The sequence below is a fragment of the Anas platyrhynchos genome, chromosome 6 (genome assembly GCF_047663525.1).
Source record: "Anas platyrhynchos isolate ZD024472 breed Pekin duck chromosome 6, IASCAAS_PekinDuck_T2T, whole genome shotgun sequence".
In the NCBI taxonomy this organism is placed as follows: domain Eukaryota; kingdom Metazoa; phylum Chordata; class Aves; order Anseriformes; family Anatidae; genus Anas; species Anas platyrhynchos.
In genome coordinates, this window is record NC_092592.1 from 16883729 (window position 1) to 16909645 (window position 25917).

Genomic DNA, 25917 nt, shown 5'->3' on the forward strand with positions numbered 1-25917 from the left:
TAGGAGTGTGGTGAATAAAAAGGGTTGGAGAACAAATGGGACCAGGCTAGGTGTAAAAGCAGAAAGAACTGGCATGCTCCTTGAGGAGTGCTGCAGGGGCCAAAACAGGGAAATTTGTGGGTGCGCCCTGAGTGGAGTAGACATGCCATGTGCCACTGCCCTCCCGCTGGTGTGCAGCTAGTCCCTGCTGGAGGTGGCATCACACAGGGAGAGCTGAGAGCAGTGCACTCAACGTGATGTGGGTCCGTAGGGCCTGCTGCTTTCTGGTGACTGCTGTCACTGCACTGCCCAGCTGAAGGAGCCTTGGGTCCTACCTCAGTGTCAGGAGTACCTAGTGAGAGGGCGGGATGCTGTTTGGCTGGACACGGTGCAGGTAAAGCCCTGGAAGAGCAGCGGTGTGCCAGCTGAATTTATGCTATAGGTTATCTGATTTCCTTCTCTAGAAGGAAAGGGATTGGTGTATGTTCTCTGTTAGGTTTTAGTCATCTGTGAGGGTTAATGAAACATTACATCTCTCTACCTTAATAAACAAAATTAATTATATCCTGTTATATATAATTTACAGAGGAATCCAGATCAGAAAGATAACTTTCAGAGAAACATGAGGATGTGAAAATGAGACTGCAGGAAGCTTGTTAAAGTAAAATGCTACTAGGCATTTTTATATTTTATTTTTTCCCCTTTGGCTTATCGTATAGAATCCACCAAGAAAATGTCAGCTTCCTGCTGGCTAGAAGCAAAAGAAGAACTAATGAATATGATGGACTCATTACCAATGTAATGGAGGTGGCCTGTTCTGGGAAAAGCCAACTTGCAGTTTGACAAGTTTATATTAACCATGATTCTTGAAAATGACTTCTGTTTGATCACTTAGTAATATCTCATGAGACTTCTAGAACAGAAAACAGCACCAATGCTCTGGCAATAATGCAAGGACTAACTGTAATGTGCAAGAGCTGGAATATGTGACAAGTTGATTCAGCTGCCTGCATTGCAGTTTTACTAAGACTTGTCTTTAAATGCAGCTTTTTCCTGTCTGTACGAACTTATGAGGTTAAAGAATCTGGAGATGTTTTTTTTTGTTTTTTTTTTTTTTCCCTTTTTGAGTGTGAACCTAAAAATGAACATTTCTATTGTACGAAGGTTACCAGTGAAGGCACTGTGTGCAGTTCTTTAAGTGGGAAGTTGTTCTTTTTGCCAGAATCTAAGTGTAATGTAAGTTAGCATGCTGGTATTTCCACAGTAGCGAGGTATGTTGCTGTTAGCCTTAAAATAACTGCTGAAAAACTATCGCCCATCTCATGTCACTACCTAATGGGAATTCAGGGCTGTAAGAGGGGCATAGTTGTTGGTTGTGTGCTGTTGGAGCTCTCAGTTGAAGCTGAGTGTTGGAGACAAATGACTTGTCAAGGCAAAATGCACTGACTAGAGCAGAGTTAAAAGCCATCCCAGTCAAAAAGCAGGAAGACAAAGGTTAAAGCTGTTGTTGCTGCTTCAGAACCTGTATTGCTGCAGGACTTTTAAGTACGTAATAGCAGTAGTAATTATCGTTGCATCTTTGGTCCTGGTGCTCCAGCACATACATTTAATCGCTTCTCCTGTGGTTTCACAGAGTGCAAGAAATTAAATAAGTTGTTTTGTAAATAGTGAAGAAATAAGTGAAAGAGTGGAAGGTAGCAAGGGTCATATTATTTCTAGCTGACCTGATGTACTTGGGCGTCTTTTTTGTTAGCTTTTAAGCAGTCATAAGGCTTTATTACCTCTTTGTTTGCGGTCACCAGGTGGCAATAGATATATGTAAGCTGATGTCCTGCTAATAAAACATCATGGTCATTTGGCTCTTAAAATTTTCTTTTGTTGCATCTCCGTGAGACATGATCAGAGCATTGTTTCTATGGCAAAATAGCTTGTATGCTGTTTACTACAGCACTGTCATCGTGTGTATTTTTTTGAACCAAACTACGCAAATTTAGGTTTGTCAAGTGGTTTAATTTTCTCTGTCCATCCTTATGTGAAAAGAGGATGATTTGACCCCAGGTTCACAATTCAGTAAACGAGAACAAATAATGTTAATAAAGTATGTGGATAGCAGCAAGTGTATCCTAATGATAAAATGAAAATATATGAAAGTTAATTATCTTTCTTGTCCCTTTCCTTCTCTCCTTATCTTTCTGATGTTCTTCTCTGTTTATTAAAAACATCAATTTCTCTTCCTTTTGTAATTCATACTGCAGTAAGATGCACAGCAGTATTCTAGTGACTTATATTCTTTTTAAAGATACCTTATAAATTCTTTTTAGTACCTCACTGAATTCCTTGCTGACTATCAGAATAATTACCTATAGCAGTGAGTGTAGTCATTACTTAGCAGGGTATATTTGGGAATGCATGTTTAGAAATAGTAATGAGTGTCTTCGGTCTACTGCAAAGTGTTTTGAACATTTGTTCATGAAAACAGGAATTTTCCAGATATGGATGTGTTGTTTCTAACACCTGAACATCGGATGTTGTACTTAATTACATGACTGATGGCTTGGAACTTGAGCATCTGAACTCAGGGCTGCTTACTGATGTCTCTGGCCTCAGGCAAGTTACTTAACTTTTCTGGATCTCAAGCTGCACAGAAACTGTCACATTACATTACAATCAGCCTGATCTGTTATTCTGTCACTGCCACTGATTTTTACGTGTGTGAACTGTTCTGTCCTTAATAAGAGTTTATTCTTTATCTTTTCTAATGGAAAAATAGCCTAATCTCTAAAGTATGTCTTTTCCAAAACTATATTTTTGTCATCTTAAATATGTTGTTGTAAAATATTGTCTCAGTTGTAAAAGGAGAATAAATGCCTTGACTTTCACTGTCTATGCAAAATTATTATAGTCTGAGGTATCTGAGAAATCAAAATGATAAATTTTATTCTGCTTCATTCTTTTTTTTTTTTTTTTTAAAAAAAAAAGCCATTAAATGGCTTTTTATTTGTTGTTGTTTTCATACTGTCCTAAAAATAAGAGAGTATTTTATGCTTCCAGGCACAGTGTTTGTGAATTGTGGGTATGATGAATAAATGATAAAAGTGTGTTTAAAAGCAGATGGGAGAAGAGAGCAAGCTTTTGCTGATCTGACCTCTGCTACTGTTTTACCTTTACTGTGAAGTTGAGTGCCTTTTGGTTTTGGAGTTACTCTTATCCTTAAAGGTAAATGGCTACAAAGCATCAAAAGTGAAGGTGACATGGACAGAAGCGAAAATCCTGACCTCACACGACACCTTAAATAGGATATAAGGTCTGAATGTCACACAACTAGCAAGAGATGACTGCATTTTATGGTTTCTGACAAACCTGGCTGTGCAGGCTTCCAAGAGAGGAGTAGCCTCAGAGACAGACCGTGGCAGATCCATGTGGTCTTCAGCTCCTTGGGCAGTTTTGCTTGTTGTAACGTGAAAAGCAATGAAAACACTGTAATCTGGGTCATTTCCAGTTTTAATCAAAGTTTTTTGCTCCCCCACAGCAAGTAGGAGTCCTGCCAAAGTCAGTTGAGCTTGGTGCGCCTGAGATGTGGATAAACAAATATTTGTCCTGCTGCCCTCCATCCGGTGTGCTGGACCCCCGTCAGAAACAGCCCTTGCTGACAAGGAGCCAAATCAGCTGGTGGCCGCAGCACTGGGAAGGGAGGTGGGAGGAAGAGCAGAGTTAATTAACAGTGGAAACTGGCAGCAGGGGAACATGAGGAGTTGTTTAATGACATCCTAAAAGTAGAGGTGTAGTGAAAAACCTTGTGTGGGCAAAGCAGCCTTTCTAGGCTGAGTCCTGCAGCGCTAAGTGTTCTAGTTGGGAAGGGTAATGAATTTAGAGTCAGCAGTATTGCAGATTGGGAATAGAATCCTTTAAAGATGGGTTACATGCCAGGGGCTGTGTAGCTCAAATCAGAGCACTCTACATCTTGAGGGATGAAGCACCCCATGTTCTGTGAATTAGAGCCTGGCTCTTCATACTGAAGCGGCTTCAGTAGACCCACCTCTCTGGCTCTGTGCTTAAGGTGTATATTTGAGGGAGTAATTATTCTTATTCCTACACACTTACTCAGCATAGGAAACTTTAGAAAGTAAAATAGCCTTTAGACTTGACAAAAACTCTCTTTCAGTTGAATTTTATCTATTAACTTTGTAAGTATTGGAGAGTAAAACATACATTCTGGGGGGAAAAGTAAGTATTAATGACACACGAGATGAATTTAGAGAAAACTGAGTCCCCTGTATCTTTTTTTTTTTTGCTGCTGTAATCCCTTCCAGTACAGTATTTGTTATAGGGCCGTGAGCAGAGCTGGTTGGTATGCTCTCTGGAAGAAGAGAAGGCTCTACACAGTCGTAGCAAAGCTAGCTTTCAGCTTATGTGTGACTTCCTCAGCTAAGCAAGTAGTTTTGTTAGTTCTTAGTTCTGTTCCTCAATTTCCAATTTTTTAAGTGGTCTTCCTCCCATCAAACTTCATAAGAACAGCAACAATTTGAAGACTTTCGACGTGTTGTAATTGTGTAAGATAGAAGGAAATGGTATTCTTGAAATTTTTGTGTATGTAATGTAGCAGTTACTAAATTGCTCTGTTCTTTGAAAGCTGCTTATTGTAGCCAGGAACTAATAAGAAGCTCAATCTGGTTGAGCAAAATAGGAAAAAAACATAACAAACAAACAAATAAAAACACACACAAAAAAAAAGCAAGTCTGCCATGCAAAGGCGAGCATGGGCTTTTCTTCTTTTTGAATGTGTATCTGTATATGTCTGGTCGCTTTTTTTAATGAAGTACAAGCAAAATGTACTGTGTTTATCTAATATCTTTCTACTTCAAGCTGCAATTTTGAACTTGAGTCAGTGAATTGACATTTGATATAATAAGTTTGTGTGCTGGGAGACTGTGGCACGTGTGATAAATACTATGGGAAACATATAAAAGGCAGATACTTGGACAAGTATGGTGAAAGGCATGCAAACCCCCAGATGTGAAGCATTTTCAATATTAACTTAATGTACTCACTGGTTCTTGGTGCTTTTGTATTCCGATGTTACTCCTTGTGCAGTCTGACAAGATGGACAGCCAAAAAGTTGAAGAATTTCAAATAAAGAGGAGAACAGTTTGCTCAGTGAGGAGAGCTCATGAATAGATCATGTAGTGCTTTTTGGTTATAAAATCTTGCCTATGCATTTTTTCTTGCCTTTTCTCTGTATCTAAATTTCTGTTGGAGTGATTAGGAGCATTTTCCTATATCATGTGAGGAAGCAACCTACAGGGTGGGGAAATGCTCTTGAGGACTGTTTTCAAATACTTCTGATCATGTAAACTATGGTGCTAATTGAGCATGAATTTAATACGTGGATATGTTTCAGTTTAACAGCTAAAAATTAATTTTAATAATATGAAAGCTATACTGAGTTATCTAGTAATTGTTTCTGACATTTAATATTGCTGATAATGATGACGATGGCATGTTAGAAATAATGAACTCATAACTTGTGTAGTTAGAAAATCCAGACATCCCCGCAAACAGCTTGGAAACACGATCAACAGTGCTACTGGATTTTGGGGGGCTGGGGTGTTAATAGTGAGGAATTACGAATGGGGCTGGTGATTCCTCCCGTTTTCACACTTCTCACATTTTCTGTGATAATGTATCATGCATGCCATATCTTGCATTTCAAAATCTGAACTGATGTTTTAAGAACATTGCTGGAAACAGTCATAAGTCCTGCTTTGATGAAGTCAGCTTCACAAAACTTTTCTATCTATTCCAGAGAGCAGAATTTGACTTTCTTTAAGTTTTGGCTTTAGCTTTTAATTCAGAGAATGAGGACAGAAGGGATTAGTACTCTTGAAGATAAATAAAAACAAGATCAGCTCAGATGATGAGAGTAGTTTAAGTATCTGTTTCAGATCAGCTTGCAAAATCATTGATGTGCAATTTAAGCATTTTATGTTATGGACAATGGATCCAAGTTTTTATGTTGTTTACATTACTGTTAAAATATGAAAAGTGCTGTAATCCTTGATTACATATCAAGGAGTTCTATCCAGTATTTTTTTTTTTTTTAAAGGTACACGAAAAGCCCACTCATTTTCAGAATATATTTCTCTTTCTGCTACTACTTATGTGGATTTCCCCTCCTCCTTCCTCATCAATTTGTGAATTAAAATAAACAAATATAGGCAAGTGTAACTTAAGACATATCTGTTGAACAGTGGAAATCCGTTGAACATCATTTGAAAGTATGCATGTGAAACAGAATGTTGACATAAAAATGTAAGGGGAAAATAAGATACTGTTCTGGAAAAATTGTCATTGACCCAAGTTGTGTGGGAAATGTAGTTCATGGCTTTAGTAATAAAGTATAGTTACACATGTAAGACAGCTGCGGAATGTCACCTTGTTGATTTTTCTTACAGCCTCGGTGTTAATTAGTGTATGGCTTCTTTCGCTTTGTGGGTGCTATATAGGTGCTGTAGTTATATTCTAATATCAAGTGCTTTTACAAGAGTTACTGTATTTTTCTGAAAGACAAACTCTACAGCTAATCATTATATGCAGATTTATAGTAGTAATTACTTTAAACTGGTGTTATCAATCAATGTCTAAACGTAATGTGATCCATTTTTAAAACTTGAGATGATAGATGCTAAGCACTAGAATATATCTTAAGTCTGTTAAAATTTTCATGTTGATTCTTAAATCTGACTGTAGAGAAAATCAGACTGAGGTGTCAGGTAGAAAAGGCTGTGCATAATTTTATTTTGCTTCATCTTTGTACAGCACATGTAGCAAGCTATCTTCAGAGCTTTCCATCTTGATCAGTTTATCCTCAAATTAAATATTTAAAGGTGGGAAACTGAGATGTACCAAATACATGACTTATACAGATTGCACAGAAAAACTGAGACAGAGCTAGAGGCAAAATGCAGATCATGTAAGTTTGATCTACCATACTTAAAACAGTATTGCAGATACTTATTTGGGTACCTAGAGACATCCTGTCCATTCACAAAATAGTCAATGGATTATTTGTAAATTTGGTTTTACAAAACTCCAATGCTTTCCATCCTTTTCATTATGGTTGTGGCAGTTGGTCTTTTTGCAAATATCCTGAAGGAAGAGGAGAGCACTTAATCACATTATCTGTCATGGAAACATTTTCTTTCTACATGCCTAAAAAGAAGCAGCAGCAGCTAACAATCACTTGAACTCTGTTTCCATGCGGGATTCCTATGTAAGCTTTTAGAGGAAGTGAGTGATTTTAAGTTGCTGAGTGTAATCATGTCTCACTTCTTGGCACGCGATTTCATTGTCTTTGAGTCCCATGCAGTTCTAATATGATCTTGACACACATTGTCTGTTGTAAATATGTGTTCCTTTGTTTAATACATCGATCTGCTTTCTTCAGCTTCCCCTTTGTCTCTAATCATTCCAGCTCATACTACAAGAAATCTGAGTTTAGAACAGGCAGACGTTGATTTTAATTAATGACAAAATTATTTTGCTTTTAATAAGCACTAATTAATTAGAAACAGCTTAAATTGTTATCTGAAAATGGTTCAAATGGAAGCAGAAATACACAGCAGACTTCTTCCTGAAGCTGGTGTGTCAGTGTGGTGCTTGTCAGGTTTTATTTAAAAACCAGAGCAAGCCAAAGCAAAAATAAGCCCTTACATCCTGTATAATCAACTAGAATTATTTGTGACCAATGTATTTTGAATCATTATTTACAGGAGTGTGTCAGGTGGAACAGTGTATTTCATGATCCAGTTCTTTTTTTTTTTTGTACTTATTGGAGCAATGTCTGCTAGTAAAACCAAGGGATTTGTTTGGAAGGAGTTTAACTTGGCGTTTGCCTAGCCATTGTCCCTTTAATCAAATTGGGGAGCCTGATTCTTTGTTGAGATAGCAAACATTGAAACTGAGGGTCCATCCAAATTTTACTGGCTGAGAATCTGGCCCTAAGTGTGTTTTTTTCAGTTGATTTTACTGTTATTGCTTGTGTTGTTGGTTAGCTTCTCTTCATCACTTCTTGTCTTTCCTTTATCTGGTACTATGATGATAGGTGTTAGTTTTTTCCTGAAGAAGCACAGGAGATGAGCTAAAGCTGTACTTTATTTAATCCATTTGAAAGGTAGATCCATGTGTTTCATGTGATGCTTCTCACCTTTCATTTCTTAATTTCAAAAAGATTGGAGGAAACAAATGATGAAACATAGAAAGGAGGACTATAGGAAAGACAGCTCCTGAATATATTCATTTCATTCTTGAGCTCATGTGCTGGTTGTGGCTGGAAATGGACCAGATTTCAAATCACTTAGCTACGAAATGATTCCCTTTCCTTTACTATGGGATGCTCGTATTGTTTGTGAGGGTTGGTGGAGCTGTTTAGTTGTTAAGGTTTTAACTAGGACCTGTTTTTTCAGTTCTTCTAGGAAGTCAAGCTTAGCATACTTTTAAATCAACTAAAATGAAAGACAACTCTGTCTGTTGATCAAATTATGTGGGGGGGGGGGGGGGAAAAAAGCTTTCATTATCATCAGTGACAAGTTAGTTCCAGTTGCTTTTGGGATCAGATACTTGAAGTTGCACGTGTATGCAAGTAAAACTTATTTACTAATTAAATTATATTTCAAAGTGAAGAAAGGAATACAAATCAGTAAGATGATCAAGTTGAATTTGGCTCATTAAAAGACAAGTAATCAAAGTAGATTCTGATGATCATCAGACACTGCTCAATCTTAATGTTTCAGAGAATAAACTTTGTATTTTCACTGTCAGAAATACTCATTGTTTTAGTTCATTTTTTTTCTTCCGAATTCAGTTTTACCATTTCACCTGGAATAATTTCCTATTTGGTGTGTACTGTGATGTTTATTTACAAGTTATCCATTTCCTATTAGAGAGCACAAATGTTATTAATGCATAAAAATCTAATTCAGTGCCAAGAAAACAAATTGTTAGCTTGATCTGGGGAGAAGAAAAGAGAAGTAGTGGTAACACTGTTTGTCTTTTTCTCATTTTAGGATCTACTTACAGTGTGCTGTCCATAATGCCTTCTGATTCTGAAAGCAGCAGTTCTCTGAGTAGCATCGGTGAGTAAAGGATTAATTTAAGAACTTGATAAGCAAGTTTTTTGGGAGCTGGGATAACATGGTTTTCACCAAATTGTCTTTGTGAAGGGTGGAGGGCTTCAACTCATAGCATCAAAGAAGTTGAACTATATGATAGAGCTATGCATCTTGATGAGGGAAAAATATATCCATATTGTGTAGTGCAACTGAAGCATTTTTGTATCTGTATGCAGTTGTTGCCAATAAAATCTATGATGTTTGGATACATCAAATTATATTACTATACTCCAAGTTACTGAGTAAAATGATGTAGAAATGGCAATGTTTTTACAAGTCTAGTGTGTATATATATAAATACATACAATTACAGGCATTTATATATGTGGATGCATATGGTTATATAAATGATAAAAAGCATCACAGAAATTAAAAGGCTACGATCTTAGCTAATAGTATTTGAGCATTCTTGTGAGTGGCTGCAAGCTACCTTTTTTCTTTTATTTTGTTTTATTTCCTTTTTTTTTTTTTTTTTTAACCTGAGTGTAATGAGTTGCTTCATCTTTTGCGTTTTTAAAGCTATTGGGAAAGAAAAAAGAAAACTGGAGGAAAAAGGAATGTGGACAAAAGCCCTCTAACAACAAGATGATCTCAGAGTAGACATATGGGCCGTTAATCTTCCTATTTACTTATAATTTTATAGTGAAATCCATGTAAAAGTCATTGGTCTTGGATAGGGAATGTATGGTTTTGCATATTTCAAGTTCCATCGTAGTGTCAGGCATCCGTGGAGTTCCCTGACAGCACCAGGCAAGTCAGTTGTCTGTTTAAGGATGTGTGCAGACATCTGTTGCAGTCATTGAAGTGAACTTTTAACTCCAACATGCAGGAACAAGATTTTAGGGTTGATTGAACTATTTTCTGAATGTATGGGAAGCAGTGACACGTTGGTCTGATTTTTATCAAGGTCACACTTCTGTGCTACCTGAAAGAAGGGTATGATTTGAGTTATTTAAAAAAAAATGAATGGGGGGGGCTGGAGAAGGGGATGATCTGTAAGTAGGAAGAGAAGAAAGTTTCTAAGCTTTAGATTGTTTTTTCTTTTTGCAGAAAGAGCCTTCCAAAGGAAGTTCTTCAAAGGTGAAATACTATTAAGTCTGTGAAATAATTAGATGAAATAATGCTTGAAATATGAGAGGATGCAGGTGGTCCTTTCTAGTCCCATGTTCCCAACTTTAATAAAGGAAGGGAATGCCTAAGCTTGTTGTTTTTTTTTTTTTTTTTTTTTTCGAGTTTTATAACTTCATGAATGCACATAGTTGATCCTTTGTACCTGATATTTTATAAATTTGGAAGTAAAGCTAGATAGATTAACAGCTAGTATTTGCTGCCATGGAGAGAACTTTTGCTTTAACTGTTACCATTTGCATGTTACATGTATATAGCCTCTGTTTTCCATTTTACTGATTTTCTGTACCTTATGCAAGTGCAGGACTCTTGCTTTCCTGTTTCTGCACATTTATTTAGAATTTGGCATTTTACTTCTGAAATTTCCTTTATTCCCATATATGAATCAGAACTGAATTATTTTGAAACTGTTTTGTTCATTTCATATTTGAAAATATTGAAGTGCATACTAAATAACTGGCCTGTATATTGTACCTTCAGAGCTATCCTTGGAAGTGTTATCCTTGGAAGTGCACATACCTTTGGTGTGTGCAGTGGTACAAGTTATTTATAACAAGAAAAAAGTGATCATTCTTAAACAAAATATGTCATTTCCATGCTTTTGTTGTTATCAAATGATTAAATTAAATTGGGTATTTAATATTTAATACATTAACAGCCAGGGGATTTCCTTGTTTGAAGCTGGCATGTTTGTTTTATAGCCTGGTTATAGACTTGTTAGTCTTGAATATCATTCTTCTTTCCCAATCATTTTCTCTCCCTCATATCTTGTTCTACAAGAGATAATATTTTTAATGTGGTCTAATATCAATAGCAAATTTTCTCTGCTTAGTAGCCAACATGTCCTAATAGATGTTTGCAAGTCACTTCAAAGCTGTAGTCAGGTTATTTGGATACTGACTGATCCGTTGAGTGACAAGCCATCATAACTGAAAATGTTTGTGTGCCAGCTCCCTGAAGGCTTGTTAGGACTTCTTGGATGGAATCCCAACAGATAGTGAGTTGTTTCAGTGTTTCAGGAATGTTACATGCATCTGCCTTCCACCACTGCTCTCCACCATGTTGGGCAGTGGAAATAAGTTTTTTGCCCATGAAATGAATGCATTGGTATAAAAAGGTAAATAGCTCATAGTTTGGAGACAATACAAGGTTTGAAGTGTATCGTTGGACAATGGATAGGTATGTGCACACATATGCATATAAAAGAATATTTACATTTCTCTACTCACGTATTTGTTCCTTGTATGGCAGAGAGGGGATCTTTTTTTTTTTTTTCTGGGTTCAAAACACATTATCATTTAGCATTTAACGAATTTTTGTTTCTGATGTGCCTAGTTTACTGTTTGTCAAGCAAGTTGGAAATTTGACCTTTCAGAGAAAATTAGAACTGTATTATAGATGCTAATTTAGTCCAGGTAAAGAAGCAGAGAGTCTATCTTAGCATCTTCAACTAGGAGAGATGATCCACAATTTTGTAGTCTTTGGTCTCTCGTTCATAAAACTAAATAGAGAAGAATTATGTCCTTATGCTTCATCTTTTATTTCCAGTCTTAATAATCCTAGCTATTGTTGTAGGCAGTTTCTGCTGCCAGCATTGTCAGTTAAATGATGTTTTTCTGAAATAGTTCCAAGTAAGACAGGATGTTGTGAAATTTAGATGATTCTATCAGTTTTACAGCTATGCTGATTTTGAGTTAATTTATGGAGCTGATGTATATAGTAAGAAGCATATTTCAGGAAAAAAAAAAAAAAAAGACCTTGATCTAAGGACTAAAATAGTTCTAGGGCAGTTCTTAAAAGACAAATTGACGAAGGTGTGTGTTCAACCTCAGTCAAAGCAAACATGGTGTTAGAATTTGGAAAGGAAGAAGAGGAAAGATGGTTTTATCACTGTAAACCTGTGGTGTGCCTAAGTCTGGGGTTATTTGCGCTTCTGAATCTTTGATTCTAAGAGAACAGGATAGCAAGCACAGAGCAGCAGCACAGCTGCACAGCTGTGGAGCAGCTGTGGGGAAGCTATGTGGGGAACAGCTGGATACTCTGGGTTTCTTTGGTCTGCAAGGGACAATCGTAGACATGTCAGATGCTTGTTAAGTCATCAATGGCTTGAGGAAGGTGAATGGATAATACAAAACTGGATGGGCATCAGCTTAAGCTATCGTGACAAATTCTTCTAACTTGTATTTGAATCAGAGAGCTTCATTCTAGAGGATACTCCAGGTATTTGCATTTGATGTGGCCTTGACAAACAACTAGACAAGTTCATGAAGGCAAAACCTCTTGCTCAGGTGATTGTCCTGAGCTGACAATTACTAGAGAGAGTAAGAATTCTGGGCAACCTCTTTTTTTTTTTTTTTTAATTATTCTTCAAGATGTTCCAGAAGCTGGTAGTTTGCTCTGTAAAATTGCAGTATCTATTTTCTCATTAGCATCAGTGCTGGAAGTGGTATAAATGCTCTCCACACACTGTCTGTGACAAGTTTCTACCTTCTTTGTGCATATTTTATGGCATGAATAGCTTGGAATCCTGATCTCCTGAAAGTGGGAATAGTAACACTAAATGGTGGTCATGTGGTCGTGAACTGATGCTAACGGTTGTTAATTCTGATACGTGTATGCAGAAACAGGATTGATCAGCAGATTGTACTTGTTGTGGGATAGGCAAACCTGATAGTAGTGAAATAGAGAAGGAAAATTACTTTTTGTAGATCAATCTATTAGGTCTTTGGCACTACAACAGACTGCAAAGCTTTCTCCTTCGTTTCATGAATGCAGGAGGAAATCCTTGCTGAATGACTTTTTTTTTCTAACGGTACTTGAAAAAAATGTAATAAATGGATAAGCACACGGTTTACCTACCTTTGCTTTACGTTGGCTTAATTCTGTCCATGTCAGATGCTCCATTGCTAGTTTTGTTTTCCTTGTGTAATAGTGTTCATCTTTTTAAAATTCTATTCTTAGTGAGTTAACTGTTTATTTGTTAAGTTTAGTCAGAAAAAAGGCTGGTTACATCTCACAGTTTTGATATTAAAGGGTACAGATTAATATGGGGAAGGCATTCGTTGTGCAGTGTAGTGTATCAGTGCATGTCCCTCAAGGTTGTTTTCTCTTGCTTCAGTTTGTGTCTTGAACTCTGTCCTGCTGCATGCTCAGTGGCTGTGTCTGCAGGCTCTCAGCAGCTGGGCAGGCGCTTGGACCCTTCAGGGCAGGACAGGCTGGTGACGTTCATCAGAGAAGCAGCAGTTCCCACAGGAAGACAAGAAAATGACCTCGCCTGTCTCTTGGTATCCCAATGCAGAACTAATTGTGAAAGAGGAAAAATGTCTCTTTGTGGGGCAAAGGTCTTTTGAGGGAGAAAATTAAGCTTTATAACAGTTAGTTCCAAGATAAGAACAATATAGAGCGAGATGCATGAATTGCTAAGATAGAGCTGTATATGCACAAGGTGATTCTTCAAAGCATGTGGGAAGTCCATACATCTTCGCTGTATGTTTTTCTAGGTTAGAGTCATGATTTTTAAATTTACAAAGTCATTGTTTTCATTAACGAGCTTTTCTATTACCATAGTAGCCTTAATTATTGTTGTAAACATGGAATGTTGGTACAATAGGAAAGTAAGGGATTTTTGGTAGGTATCGAAGAAATTTTACTAAAAGGGTTTTGATGCGCCTAAGCATAGGTTCCTCGCTACCTTCTTAGCTTTTTAAATAACATGTGAACTTTTTTTTCCCTTTTGTTTTTATGATAAGCCGGATGGCAATAAGTAGTCCCTTCACACTATTACTTCCTTACAATAAACTAAGGTACAGCATGACCTGTTTAATACTGCTATTGCTGGGGTTTTTGTTTGTTTGGAGTGGGGGGAAATAGGATTTTCTTGACAATTATACCACGAAGTAGCAATACTTTTCATGATTAGGTGTTAGGTAGGATTCTTGAAACAGAGCAAGGTTTTCTTTCACTGACCACAGTAACTGTTTCAGTGTTTCATGCACTTTTCACTGGCCCAAAACAGGAAAGCGCACAAATGGATGGGATTTGGAGCCAGATTGTGAAATTCCTCTCCCTCTCGTGTTGCTGCAGGTGTATATTCACAAGGAATTTTTTCATCTTTAGCCTTCAGTAGCTGTTCTAGTCCTGATTTGAGAAGAGAGCAAGGAGTGATGTAGCATGTATAATTACTGATATGACTCACAGAAGAGTGTAGGGCCACTCTATAGCAAGCACTGTGCTGTTATCCCAGCTTTTTTCCCTTCCCCTGCTTAGAGGGGATGATGGATACAGCAGGAATGAAATCCCAGCCACGCATGGTAGAAGTGGTTGAGTAGAAGCCAGGGTATCAGACCTGGAGAAAGAATTGGCTCTTCATAGATATAGCTGCCTTTTTGTCTGTTTAGTCTGTACATAAATACAGTACAGAGTGACAGGCTGTTGTACTCTACAATTTTTTCTTGTGTTTCTTCCTTTCTTCCTTCATTCAAAATTTGTTTAGATGACAGTATTTTATTTGTTCCCTTAGATTTCCTTCCTTTTCTTTCCCCTGTATTAATAATGTTCATGCTGTGCATGGGAACTAGCGTTGGTAGCACTGGGGGGGGCGGGGGGGACGTGTCGCTATTAATTCCCAAAAGAGTTATGATATAAACTGCTGTAATCCCTGCATCCCACCATTGTGCTTTGGCCCCACCTTTTTCCCTGCAAAGGAATAAATCCTCATTAAATTGTCATGCTCTCTTTGTATTTCCTTTCTCTTTGCTCTCTGTTAGTCACAAAGATTTTTGTGTGTAAATAGAAGCATCCTTCATCTGCCCACTCCCCGTGCCCAGCAGACTCTCTGAATGGAGCTACAATCCTGCATCTCTGACATCAGAATAATTATTTATGGAGATGGAGTGCCTGGCGTGCCAGGAACGGAACAACAGTGTTAACTTTAGGAATTGGATAGAGCCCAGTAACAGAGCTGTATGTGACAGTCACTGGCCCATCTCCCACTTGACCAGTAATGGTAATGGAGAGGGAAAGCACACAGAATAAAGAAACCTTTTGTTTGGTTGTTTTTTGTTTTATAATGTGCCAGTTTGTATAGTGCACTCAGACATTTGACTTGTATAATTTTGAAGATAAATGTTCAGCAAGCATTGAACTGAACTTGTATGACACAGTCTTGGACAACCAGTGCCAGGCAGCCCTGCTTGAGCAGGGAGGTTGGACCAGATGTCCTCCTCCAGAGCTCCTTTCCAACCTCAGCTGTTCCGTGAACTATTCTAAGTTTGTGTGTCAGAGGTGATTTGTAGGGTATGCTGAAGTCAGCTCTAGTGCCAGTGTGCCAGACTGGCGCAAGGGACCGTTCCTGTTGATGTTCAGGAGTAGATGACGTAGGCAAAATGGTGCAAGTATTCAGGAGATGTGCATTTTGGATTTCTGTTTGTTTTTTTTTTTTCCAAAGAGTAGTATAGTTTTAAGTTCCTAGTGTCAGGTTAATCTCAGTCTCAGTTTCTTGCTGTACAGCATGTATTCTGTACAGTATCAGCTACCACACTTTATAGCATTGTCTGAAACCTCCATAAATGTAACATTACAGAGAGAGAGATGCTAATTACTGAGTCACTTAATTCCAGCTACTTAGGAGGAACCGAGTGATAGTTCCTCTGAGTATTAAGTTACTGGGAATTTATGTGAATACCATATGTACAATGTATCTTGAGTTCTTTACCTTACCTTGATATACTCAAACTGAATAAACAGTCCAGACTAGAAGTGTTGTATTTTTGAAGTATGCTCTTAAAATATGTGAAGTTATTTTTACTCTTGCTGTATTCCAGCAGATTTTTTTTGGACCTGTAAGGAAGGTTGGAAGGCTTGTTCTGACTCATTTCCTGTAGATGATGTAACATCAGCCCAAGGCCACCCTGCTTATACTTCAGCATGAAATTGTCAAATTTGTTTGCTACAGGAGGTAGTAACACAATGTCTTAATAAGTTTCTGTGCCTATATGGATTATCTACCTGACTTCCCATTTTTTTTTTCTTATTTTTTTATTTTACGGGCTCCTTTGTCCCTTTTTATGGTAGGCAGGTAAGCCATTGCTCTGACTTGCGTTCTTTGAAAAAAAAAAGTCTCTATGAATTTATTTAGTCTATGCTACAAGAGTTTTGAAACCCAGTGTCCAGTAATACGCTGTTGACCTAAGCAATGTTTTGCCGTGACAGGATTATAGTTTCTGGAATCAAGCCATTATTTAAATATCTCAGTAACGTAATATAACTTCGAAGTTTTCTTTTAATGCTTTCAAAAAAAAGTGATTCTTCGTCCCCGTCTTGCTGCACAGTGTTCTTATTTAATCTTTATTTTTTTGAGAAACATGTAAAGAAAAACAAGCAGTTACATTTGGGGGTCAGGCAATAGCTCTGAGGACATTCTGCTGCGTTATGCTTTTTTATGATGCATTTTGAATAGAATGGCATTACATTCTGTTTCATTTTTCAAAACTATACCAAGATATTAATGAGTGAATTTCCAGAATGGAACAGGCTCTCCATCTGCATTTCTATAATTTCCTTATTTCCATATCTAAATCTGAGTTGTTGTGATTGCAGCTGTCAATCTTGTATTCCCTGTACTCTTCATCATGTATTCAAGCCTCTGTCTTGCAGCTGAAACCATGCTATTATTCCAGCTGTTCAGTTCTTTGCAACTGGTATCACTCTTTTAGTCCTACGTGTTTTTTTTCTTACCCTGTTAGTATCACTGTGCTGCCTTTTACTAGGTGAATTTCCATTCCCGTCTGTAACAAACGCCATCATCGGCAATATCGTTTTATGACTTTCTCTTGTAGTCATCAGGTTCCATATGTCTGTCCCCACTGATCTCTTCCAAATTTGACTTGAACCAACAGTGTTTCCTTGCTTAACACTTTGTTAGCTTATCAGCCTGACAGGCTATTTACAGGTAGTTTTTCACTAATTGCAATTCAAGTGCTTAATCTGAGGCCCTTAATTCTTACTCCAAAGCAAACATTACACCCCTCCCATCTGATAATAATTCCTTCCCAACAAAGCATAGTCTTTCTTTTCACCATTTCACCTTGGCCATTTTGACAGCTGTCTCTTTATATTGATATTGTTTCTATTTATTGCCTCACACTTTGTACAGCTGTGCATAACAAAGTAATTGTTTTCAGTATTCATAGAAAGTGTTCAATTACAGGTGTGGTTTATGATACTCCTTCAAAGATAAACTCTATTTCATTGCTGGAAAATGTCATTTCCCTTCCCTTTGCTTCTCCTCCTTGGCAGTCAGCCTGTAGATCTCTTTTTTGTTGATGTTTTTTGGTTTTGTGCTAATGCAAACACAACCTTTACATTTGATAAAGACACCTGGACAGTTGTCACTTGTTCCTTTGTCAGCATGTGCTAATACAACACCTGCTGAAGAGTCACAAATGATGCAGAAAACTTAAGAATGCTTCCAGTACACCACATCAGGATCCTTTTGGGCATCCCAGACTTCAACCTTCTACCTCCATCCCAGTCATACTCTCTATTCAGAAGTCATTTTTTCTTGTGTGTAAAGTTTGACCTCAACAGTTGAGGCAAACCGCTTTTTATAGATTTAAATCCTATGTAATTTGCTTTTCCTTTGATCTGAGTAGTACATGTTGAGTTTACTGGAAGCATGGCTTATGAAATAACCACTCTCTTACACAAACTTAGAGTAACTTCACTCTCCTTTGATTTTCCTCTGTTTGGTTCATGAATCATACAGGTTATCCTTAATCTCTTTGCCTGATTTTCAATGTGTTTACGAATAAGCACCTTCTCTTAAGTACTAAGTTCTTTGAACAGCTTCATTGTATTCTCGCTGACTTATGGCATCCATTTCCTTGTAGCTATGGGTTAAAATGTAGTCATGCAGTGTTCTTTCAACTTCTGTCACTTCAGAAGTACTCAAGAATTGTTCAGTGGATGTGATGCTCTTTTTTAAAACTAGTAAAAACAAAAAAAAAGTTAACTTTGCTGATATGTAGTCTTGGGAGAGGAAGGATTTATTTTTATTTTTATTATTTTACATTGCCTGTAATAAATCAGTTTGAATTACTTCTTGGTCTCTTGAGGATTCTGCTTGAAAACCTGTAATTAGTATCTGACCACTTCATGCCATTTCACTCGCTGCAGTATCTTCTTAATGCTTGGCAGCTGACTTACGGAATTCCTGAAGATTCCATCTGTAATGATTTGAATGGGAATACAGCATGTGTGAATACCCATCTCCTGCACTCCAGACAGCACGTCTGGAACACGGTGTCTTTACTGCTCCCTGAGGCCCTTTATCAGTCTGTGCATTCAGGAAATCCTTTTGGTGTCAGCAATTTTCTTTGAGGACTGTAAAACAGTATGGTGGAACGATGCTCAGAACTCCCCTCAGGAAAAACCTCGAAGGGGTGAGTATTGGCAGGTCTCAGCCTTTTGGTCGGGGTGCAGTAGTTGACCCTAGCAGTTGCCCTGCTCAGGTTTGCATGGGGTTCTTGAGCCCAAGTTATGCTTTTGCTGTGTGGTTGTAAGCCTTACAAAGGGTTTGATCTTTCCCACAAGGGAGCTCTTAGCTGCTCTACTCCAGAAGCTTCAGCTGTATTTTCATGGTCATGGTACAGGTTTACAGATTCTATTCTCTGTTGTATTTTACTGAAGAAAAGTTCTGCAGGGAATTTTTGAACTGACATACCTGGTATTTTTTCTCCTTCCTTGTAATTACTGGGTATTAGATTGGGATTATCATTCATGTTGATCTTTCCAGAACCACTGCTCAGTGGTTCACTGCTTCAGATTCTTAAGTCTTAAGTTTATCTAAGCTGAAGTTTGTTTCATATTCTGGACAGTTGATTTATCTTGTTATATTCTGTATTAAAGCAAATACTGAAGTGTTTTATGTTCTTGTTCTTGCACGTTACATGATCTTTGCTGCTTTCATAACCTGTTAAATTTTCTGTCTGTCAGATGAAACTCTTTCCACTGTTCAGTATTGTGCTTTTCAGTTTCCCTTCCTCCATGCATTGTTGCTTGTTTTCATTAAAGTATTATTTCACTTGCAAGGCAGTTCTGATCCGTTATTTCAAGACCACTTCAAAAGATACACATGAGGAAATATATCTAAATGATAGCTTTTGTTATGTAATCCTATTCTAGTCCTTGTAAATTACTGAGAGCAAGTCAATATTTTAGCTGGTATTTTCCTACACCTGGCGTAGGTCTTCCTGAGCTTAGGGAGAAACCCTATTGGTCATACTTTGCAACACATCTTTTGTCTTGTTTTGCAAAATCTTTTAGTTTTATTAACATGTTCTTTCATGATTTACAAGGCCATAGAGAAATGATATTCTGACTATCCATGTTGTTTTTTTTTGGAATGAAAGCAGTGAGAAAGGCTCAGGTGTACCATGACTAGTCTGATTGCCTGCAAGCAAGAATTAGCACAAATTTGTAAGATGACGTGAAAAAGTCCAAGTAAAATTTGAAGCATTATGTTAGCTTATGGTAGATTGCCTTTTGAATTGGTTAACACTCATACAAGTGTATTCTCGGAGTAAATTAATGACTTTATCATAACTTAAAATATATTCATAGTATTTCTTAAAAACAAAGCAAACAAACAATAGTTGTTCATGCATTGGTACTCATTTTCCTACCTCAACATGCTCTTGTTTCAGTGTTACGCATCTTGGTCAGTTAAAAAAAAGCACAACAGTCATATTTCTCTTCATGTTGTGTGTTTCAAAGAATGCACTGCCCCACACCAAAATAATGGGGGTGACATGAAAATGAAGTTAACAGTGCTGTGGTTTCTGTATGGTTGTATTATCTCTTCAGTCATTGATGATTAGGAAAATCATCAATAATTTTATTTGGTATGTACCATGTTAATGGATCTTTATGATTTCTGTGAAGTCAGGTGTTTGAACTACAGTTAGGGAAGATACAATTGCTTCAGATTGAAATTTATGTATGTATGTATTTATTTATTTATTTATTTTTCAATGCAGCATATGTTGGGAAATCTGCTTTAGATTAAGTTCACGTGTACTCAGGACTTACTGCATATACTGCATTGGAGTCAAAACTTATTTTGTCCGTAACGCACACCCAGCGTAGGGCTGTTTCAGGTGTTAGTGGAGCACAGCTTACCTGGAGGCTGGCCAGCAAAGTGGCTTGCATACTGTTGTGTTCTCAGTGCCAAAGTGGACCTAACATCAGAAATGAGTTTTGAGGCTTACTGAAGCAGATGAATGAGTTGTACTTGGCAAGACACACAGTAAATCCTTTTTAACAAATGCAGGTTATCTGAGAAAGCAGGTAAGTTACTGTAAGGTGGCATCATTTGGATAATGGAAATTTAGCCTTTAGGCTTGTACATTTTAAGACCAGTTTGTCTAGTTAAAGAGCAGAAAGGAAGTACTGTTGCGTAAAATATGCAGTCAGATGGAAAAAGAATACAAAGCTGGAAGCACAGGTCGCTTTCCTTACACTGCATCAGGATGTCAGATGCAATAAAGGGCTTTTAGCATCTAGCTATAAAAGCCCTTTTGAAGGAAATGAAGAGTATTGAGTTTTTCTGATGAAAGAGAAGCTTACTGAAGCTTTTTGGGGTGTCCGCAAATTTGATTTAACATTGTTAGACGTTTTGTACAACTATTGAAAATGTAAGGTTGTGATTAAATTGAACAATGATATTCTTTTTGGACTTCTTCTAAGTTTAAGAAGGAGAATATATGAATTGCATTGATCTGAATTTTTATAGCACTTACATGTAAATCTTGGCTGGTATTAAACATTGACAATATCATCATTGAGTTTGACATGCAGGTATTTGTTGATGTGCATGTAAAAAGGGACGAGTCAATGAAAAAACAATTTCTGGTACTAAGATTAATGGTTTCACATTAGTCAAGAAAGCTTCTTTCCTAAGGCTAGCTAGCTTGTCTTTATGTAAAGCAGCCTTGCCTTGCTTGGCATAGCTTTGGGACTGAATTTGCCCAAGACCATGCAGCCTGTCAGTACTTGAATTAGAGTGTGTTTGTCTACCTTTTCACTTCTTTATGAAATGATCCTGCTCATGTCCAAACGGTTCCAAGTTAATATGCATTTTGACTTTTGCATTTGTTTTTTTCCCTATTTACTCCTTACATCATGAACCTAGGATAGTGCATGTTTATTATTTTTGGTTTCTGCATAATCTTTCCTTAAAAACTATGTAGAATGATTTCTGTTTTAGAAAATCAAAATAGTAAAAAGAAAGGAGATGTGTGTTTCAAGTGTGAGATCCTTGGCCCTCACAGAAGAAGGGTCTCCTGGGTGGAGGAGGGGACTATAGAATAGTGAGAGAAAAACTCAAATGCAGCTTCCATTTAGAATTCTTTATAGCAATGTAAATCTCTGTGTCTTTCTACCGAAGACAGGTTGTTCCTGCAGTTCTTTATTTCTTCATTTGCTATTAAATTGTTTGCATGCACTGTTTTGCAATAGCTAAAATTAAAAATTAAAATTAATATTAATTAGTTTATATAATTTTATATATATAAAATTAGTTTTATATAAATTTATATAAATTTATATATTTATATATTTATATATATAAAATTTAGTTTTATATAAAACTAAAATTAAAATTAAATCTGTGCTCCCAAATTGTCTTCACAGAATTATAGGAGCTGCTGAAGGGAGTAAGAACAAGGATCCTTATGCTATATGTATGGTAGTCATAACCCTAAAGTTACTTCGGTGTGGAAACTTAAGCACAGGTAGTTCTACTTAAAAATTGGAGGGAGTTCTTGCATTCTGTAATACCTTCTTGAATTGCATTTAGAGGAAGAAAATGAATAATAATAATAATAATAATAAAGTCAATCCTTGCAACTCATTAGCACTTGATCAGATGAAGTAACTGAAATTCTTTATCTTTCAAAAGACAGATCAGTGATCATCATTTTACAAATGGATCTTTTGTTGTTTCATTAAAAAAAAAAATGGCACTATTAGGGCACATCTTAGAAAGCTAATGCCAAGTAGTTCTAGAACTTCTTTTGGGTAGAATACAGTAAATTCTGGTATACATCAGGACTTTAACTTTCACATTTGTAACCTATATCTTTGCTGTCATGTGTGTATGATTAAAATGGGTAGAAATAAAATTAGAGGAGAATTAATTGTCAGCATGTTGTGAAACATAATATATCAGACTATCATCTCTTAGGTAGAAGACCTCTTTGTATTGATATCTGAGGTATCTGAGAAGACAGTAGACATCATTCATTGCTCATCTCTGATATTTAGAAAACAGAATAAGATCGCACCAAACTCTTTAATGTATGACTGCCCCTTAGAGGAAATTTGATATGCTGCCCAGTTGCAATTTATGTAATGTATTCATTTTAACTGGTGTTAATACGAAGCCCATCTCTCATAATGTTCTGGCAAGTCAAATCTGTATGAACTGGACTGATAAGTTGTGACATATGAAAAGATAAGTTATCTTTAAAAAAAAAAAGAAGCGGTAGCACATAGAATAGTGTGTCTGTGAGGCTAAAGGAGCAGCTGCTACTGTGCTGTAGCAGTTTCTCAGTTGTTGGGTTATGTTGGTATATTTTTTTTCTATATGATTTTTTTTTTTTAAAGCATGGAACATGTCTCTTCTCTCTAAGTAACCTTGCATCTGTGAGTTCTTTGTCACTGTTGTAGTTTTCGAGGTCTTTGCAATTGTGACTGCTAGTTACTTGTCCTCTCTGGTAACTTGTAAGTATGGGGGAAGCAAGGGGCCTATTAGTGCAAAATTAACTTGTAACATGGATAGAGTTTTTCCAATAATGTAAAGTCTGACTGAATTGAGTTGTTCTTCTACCAACTTGCTGATGAAAACTCCCACGACTTACTTTGGTTTTGAATGGGATTCTGCAACCAAAAGTATGTGATTTTTTTATTGTTGTTGTTGTTAGCACTGACATATTTGGTGAAGTTGTATTGTTCTTTTGAGGGGTTTTCTAACTGTCAGTTATTTGTCTTTTGGTCAGGTACAACTGGTAAAGCGTCATCTCCACCACCTGTAACAGACACAAGACAGATGAGTGAGAAGCTGGAGACAATACTATTTCAGCTCCGTCAGGTAACTCGAGAGAGGGATGAGCTGCGCAAGCGACTTGCACTTTCATCTCCTGGATCAACTTTTGATGACTGCAGGTAAAAATAAAAATAAAACAAATGTACATTTGAATTCAGTCTTCAGGAATATTTTCAAGTGTCTTGTCTCCTGCTTGCTTGAAAAGCAGCAATAATATTGCAGTGCATTTTTGTTGCCTGTAAGGTACCTGCTTTGTGGTGATGTATACGTAGGTAACCATATCCAGGTTTCAGAGCTGCGTGTTGGATGCCTTCTTCTGCTTTTTATAGCAGTTTTACTGTGGGATTGAGGGGAATAGGGCTCAACTCCTTCTCAAGAAAAGCAAGCAAGTTGTTGAGGATTCCTAGGTTATGTTACAGAAAGAGGTGGAAGACTGTGTGTCTGAAGTGTTCGCAGTTTTGAAGTGGTGATTAATTGAGCATTTCATCCATAGGAGAGGAGGTCTTGAGGTTTGAACCAGTGAACTGATGTTGAGAGAATGTTTTATCATTCATTCCTTAGCTAACCATCTTAGGCTCCCTAGGCCGATGTGGTTGCAAGAGATACTGTAGGGCTTGAGGACCTTTGTGTTCTGTCAGAGGGTCTCAAACAAGTTTCAGGGATGGGAGAGGAAAAGGTCAAATGTTAACATCTTCTGCTGAGCTTCGTGTTACTTTTAGCTCACACCAAGTACCTTATTTGAAGTCAGTAGAGCTTAGGCATTGAGGATTTTACAGCTTAGAATATTGTTCTCTATAATCCCAGCTACTATTAATAAAGTTCTGATGAGCTGTCCTCTAGACTGTCCCAGTTTTCTCTTTTTTGGCTGTCAAATCAATTTTCTGCCAATGTAGGGTTTGTATGTTGTGGAAAACACAAATATTTACAGCTTAAACAAATCTCATGAAAATAAACATTGTGTTTGTGCAGTGCTTGGACAGTTTGTTAGATGGAGGATGCTACTTCCCCCCTAAAAATTAATTATCTGATGGGGTCGAAATGAATGAAGTTGATTAGATGACTTACTGTTTTCCTTTAGTAAAAAAGGAAATTACTGCTCTCATCTAAATATACATCTATGGTTTGTGAAAATGTGCTGGTATTTTCACTATGTTCCACATTCTTTCTTCATATAAAATTAATTGTCAACCTTCCAGGAGTCAAAGCCCAGATATTGCCAGCTACCACCCTGAATTGACAAGTCTGAAAGACCACTGTTTAGGTGGTCACTCTGACAATCCGAAAGGCTTTGGCTTTCCAGTCTACATGTACTCCTTGAAAAATCACTGAACCAAATGCAGGTGGTGTAGAGACAAATCCTGACACATCATGGTGGCGTGCTTAGAAATGATTTCAGCTTGCAACACGTTCATAGGCTGGGCTGGGCTGGATGTGAAGGTTGGCAGTTGCAAAGTTGAGAGCTGTTTTCAAAAACTGGTGTTGACTAAGTCCAGAGCAATGGAAGAGGAGCTGCAGAAGTGGATTGTGATGAGCTGAATCAGATTAGCACGTGTCACTCTGCTGGACAGGAGTAGGATTGCTCATGCTGTGCTCGAGTCACTTGACAGTGACTATACGCACGCACATGTTGCGGTGATTAAGCAAAAATTTAACTAAACTATTTAGTGTGATCAAGGTGAACTTTATATACTTATATTTGATGTTAGTAATTGTAGTATTTCCCTTAGAGAACCGCAATACAGAGAAAACACCTAAAAACTGCTTTTGAACAAAGGACTGGTTTATGTGCAGTCTGTAATTGTTGTTCATGGACCTGATATTGTAAATGAAAATGTTTTAAAGTTGTTGGTCAAGTATTGCCCATAGGAAGGTTGGAACTGCTCTTGGCATTAGCTTTTACATCCTAATCAAATATATCTAAACGTCAGTCTTGATGTGGCCCTCATTTAGAATCAGGGTGATTCCCTTGGGATGCAGAGGATTTTAGAATTGTTATGTGAATATCAGAACAACAGCTGGAACTCTGACAATAGCATTTTATTTTTTTTTTTGTATAATTTGTATCTTGTTTGAACTAATGCTTTCAAAGCAATAACTGATGCTTCTCCTTTATTGAAATCATAATATTTTGTATGTTCTGGTGCAATTTAGCATTATACTGTGGTGGTCTTATTTAAATGAGATTTGATCACTGTGTGGTTTTGAGTGGATTGCTTTATTTTAAGCGTTAGTTTTTTGACTTCTGACCAACGTTTAGTTCCATATCCATATTCTTGCTGATTAATAAGCCCTTGAAACAGTAGTGCAGGACATAACTGCCTTGGCAGTGCAGGTGTTCTGTTACATGTAGATGAGCTAGAGTGCAGGAGGTTACTGGTGGCATTGTTGTTTGTTTCTCATTGTATAGGTAGGCTAACTTTTGTATTTACCGTGTTATCTTTTTATCTAGGATTTCTGTTTAGAATTATGCTTCAGCAATATATGAAATACAGATGTGATTGATGTTAGATATGTTTAAGTTCTCACCATAGCTTTGAG

At 37.1% G+C, this 25917-nt stretch overlaps 1 protein-coding gene across 4 annotated transcripts in view; it reads left to right on the forward strand.

Moving 5' to 3' along the window:
* DLG5 (discs large MAGUK scaffold protein 5) overlaps positions 1–25917 on the forward strand; it is a 107168-nt gene that overhangs the window by 32264 nt on the left and 48987 nt on the right. For all 4 annotated transcript variants that reach the window (XM_038181720.2, XM_038181721.2, XM_027460701.3 and 1 more), the window contains exons 2-3: positions 9042–9110; positions 23333–23498. In XM_038181720.2, coding sequence (XP_038037648.1) covers positions 9042–9110; positions 23333–23498 — 235 coding nt within the window. The remainder of the gene's footprint in view (positions 1–9041; positions 9111–23332; positions 23499–25917) is intronic.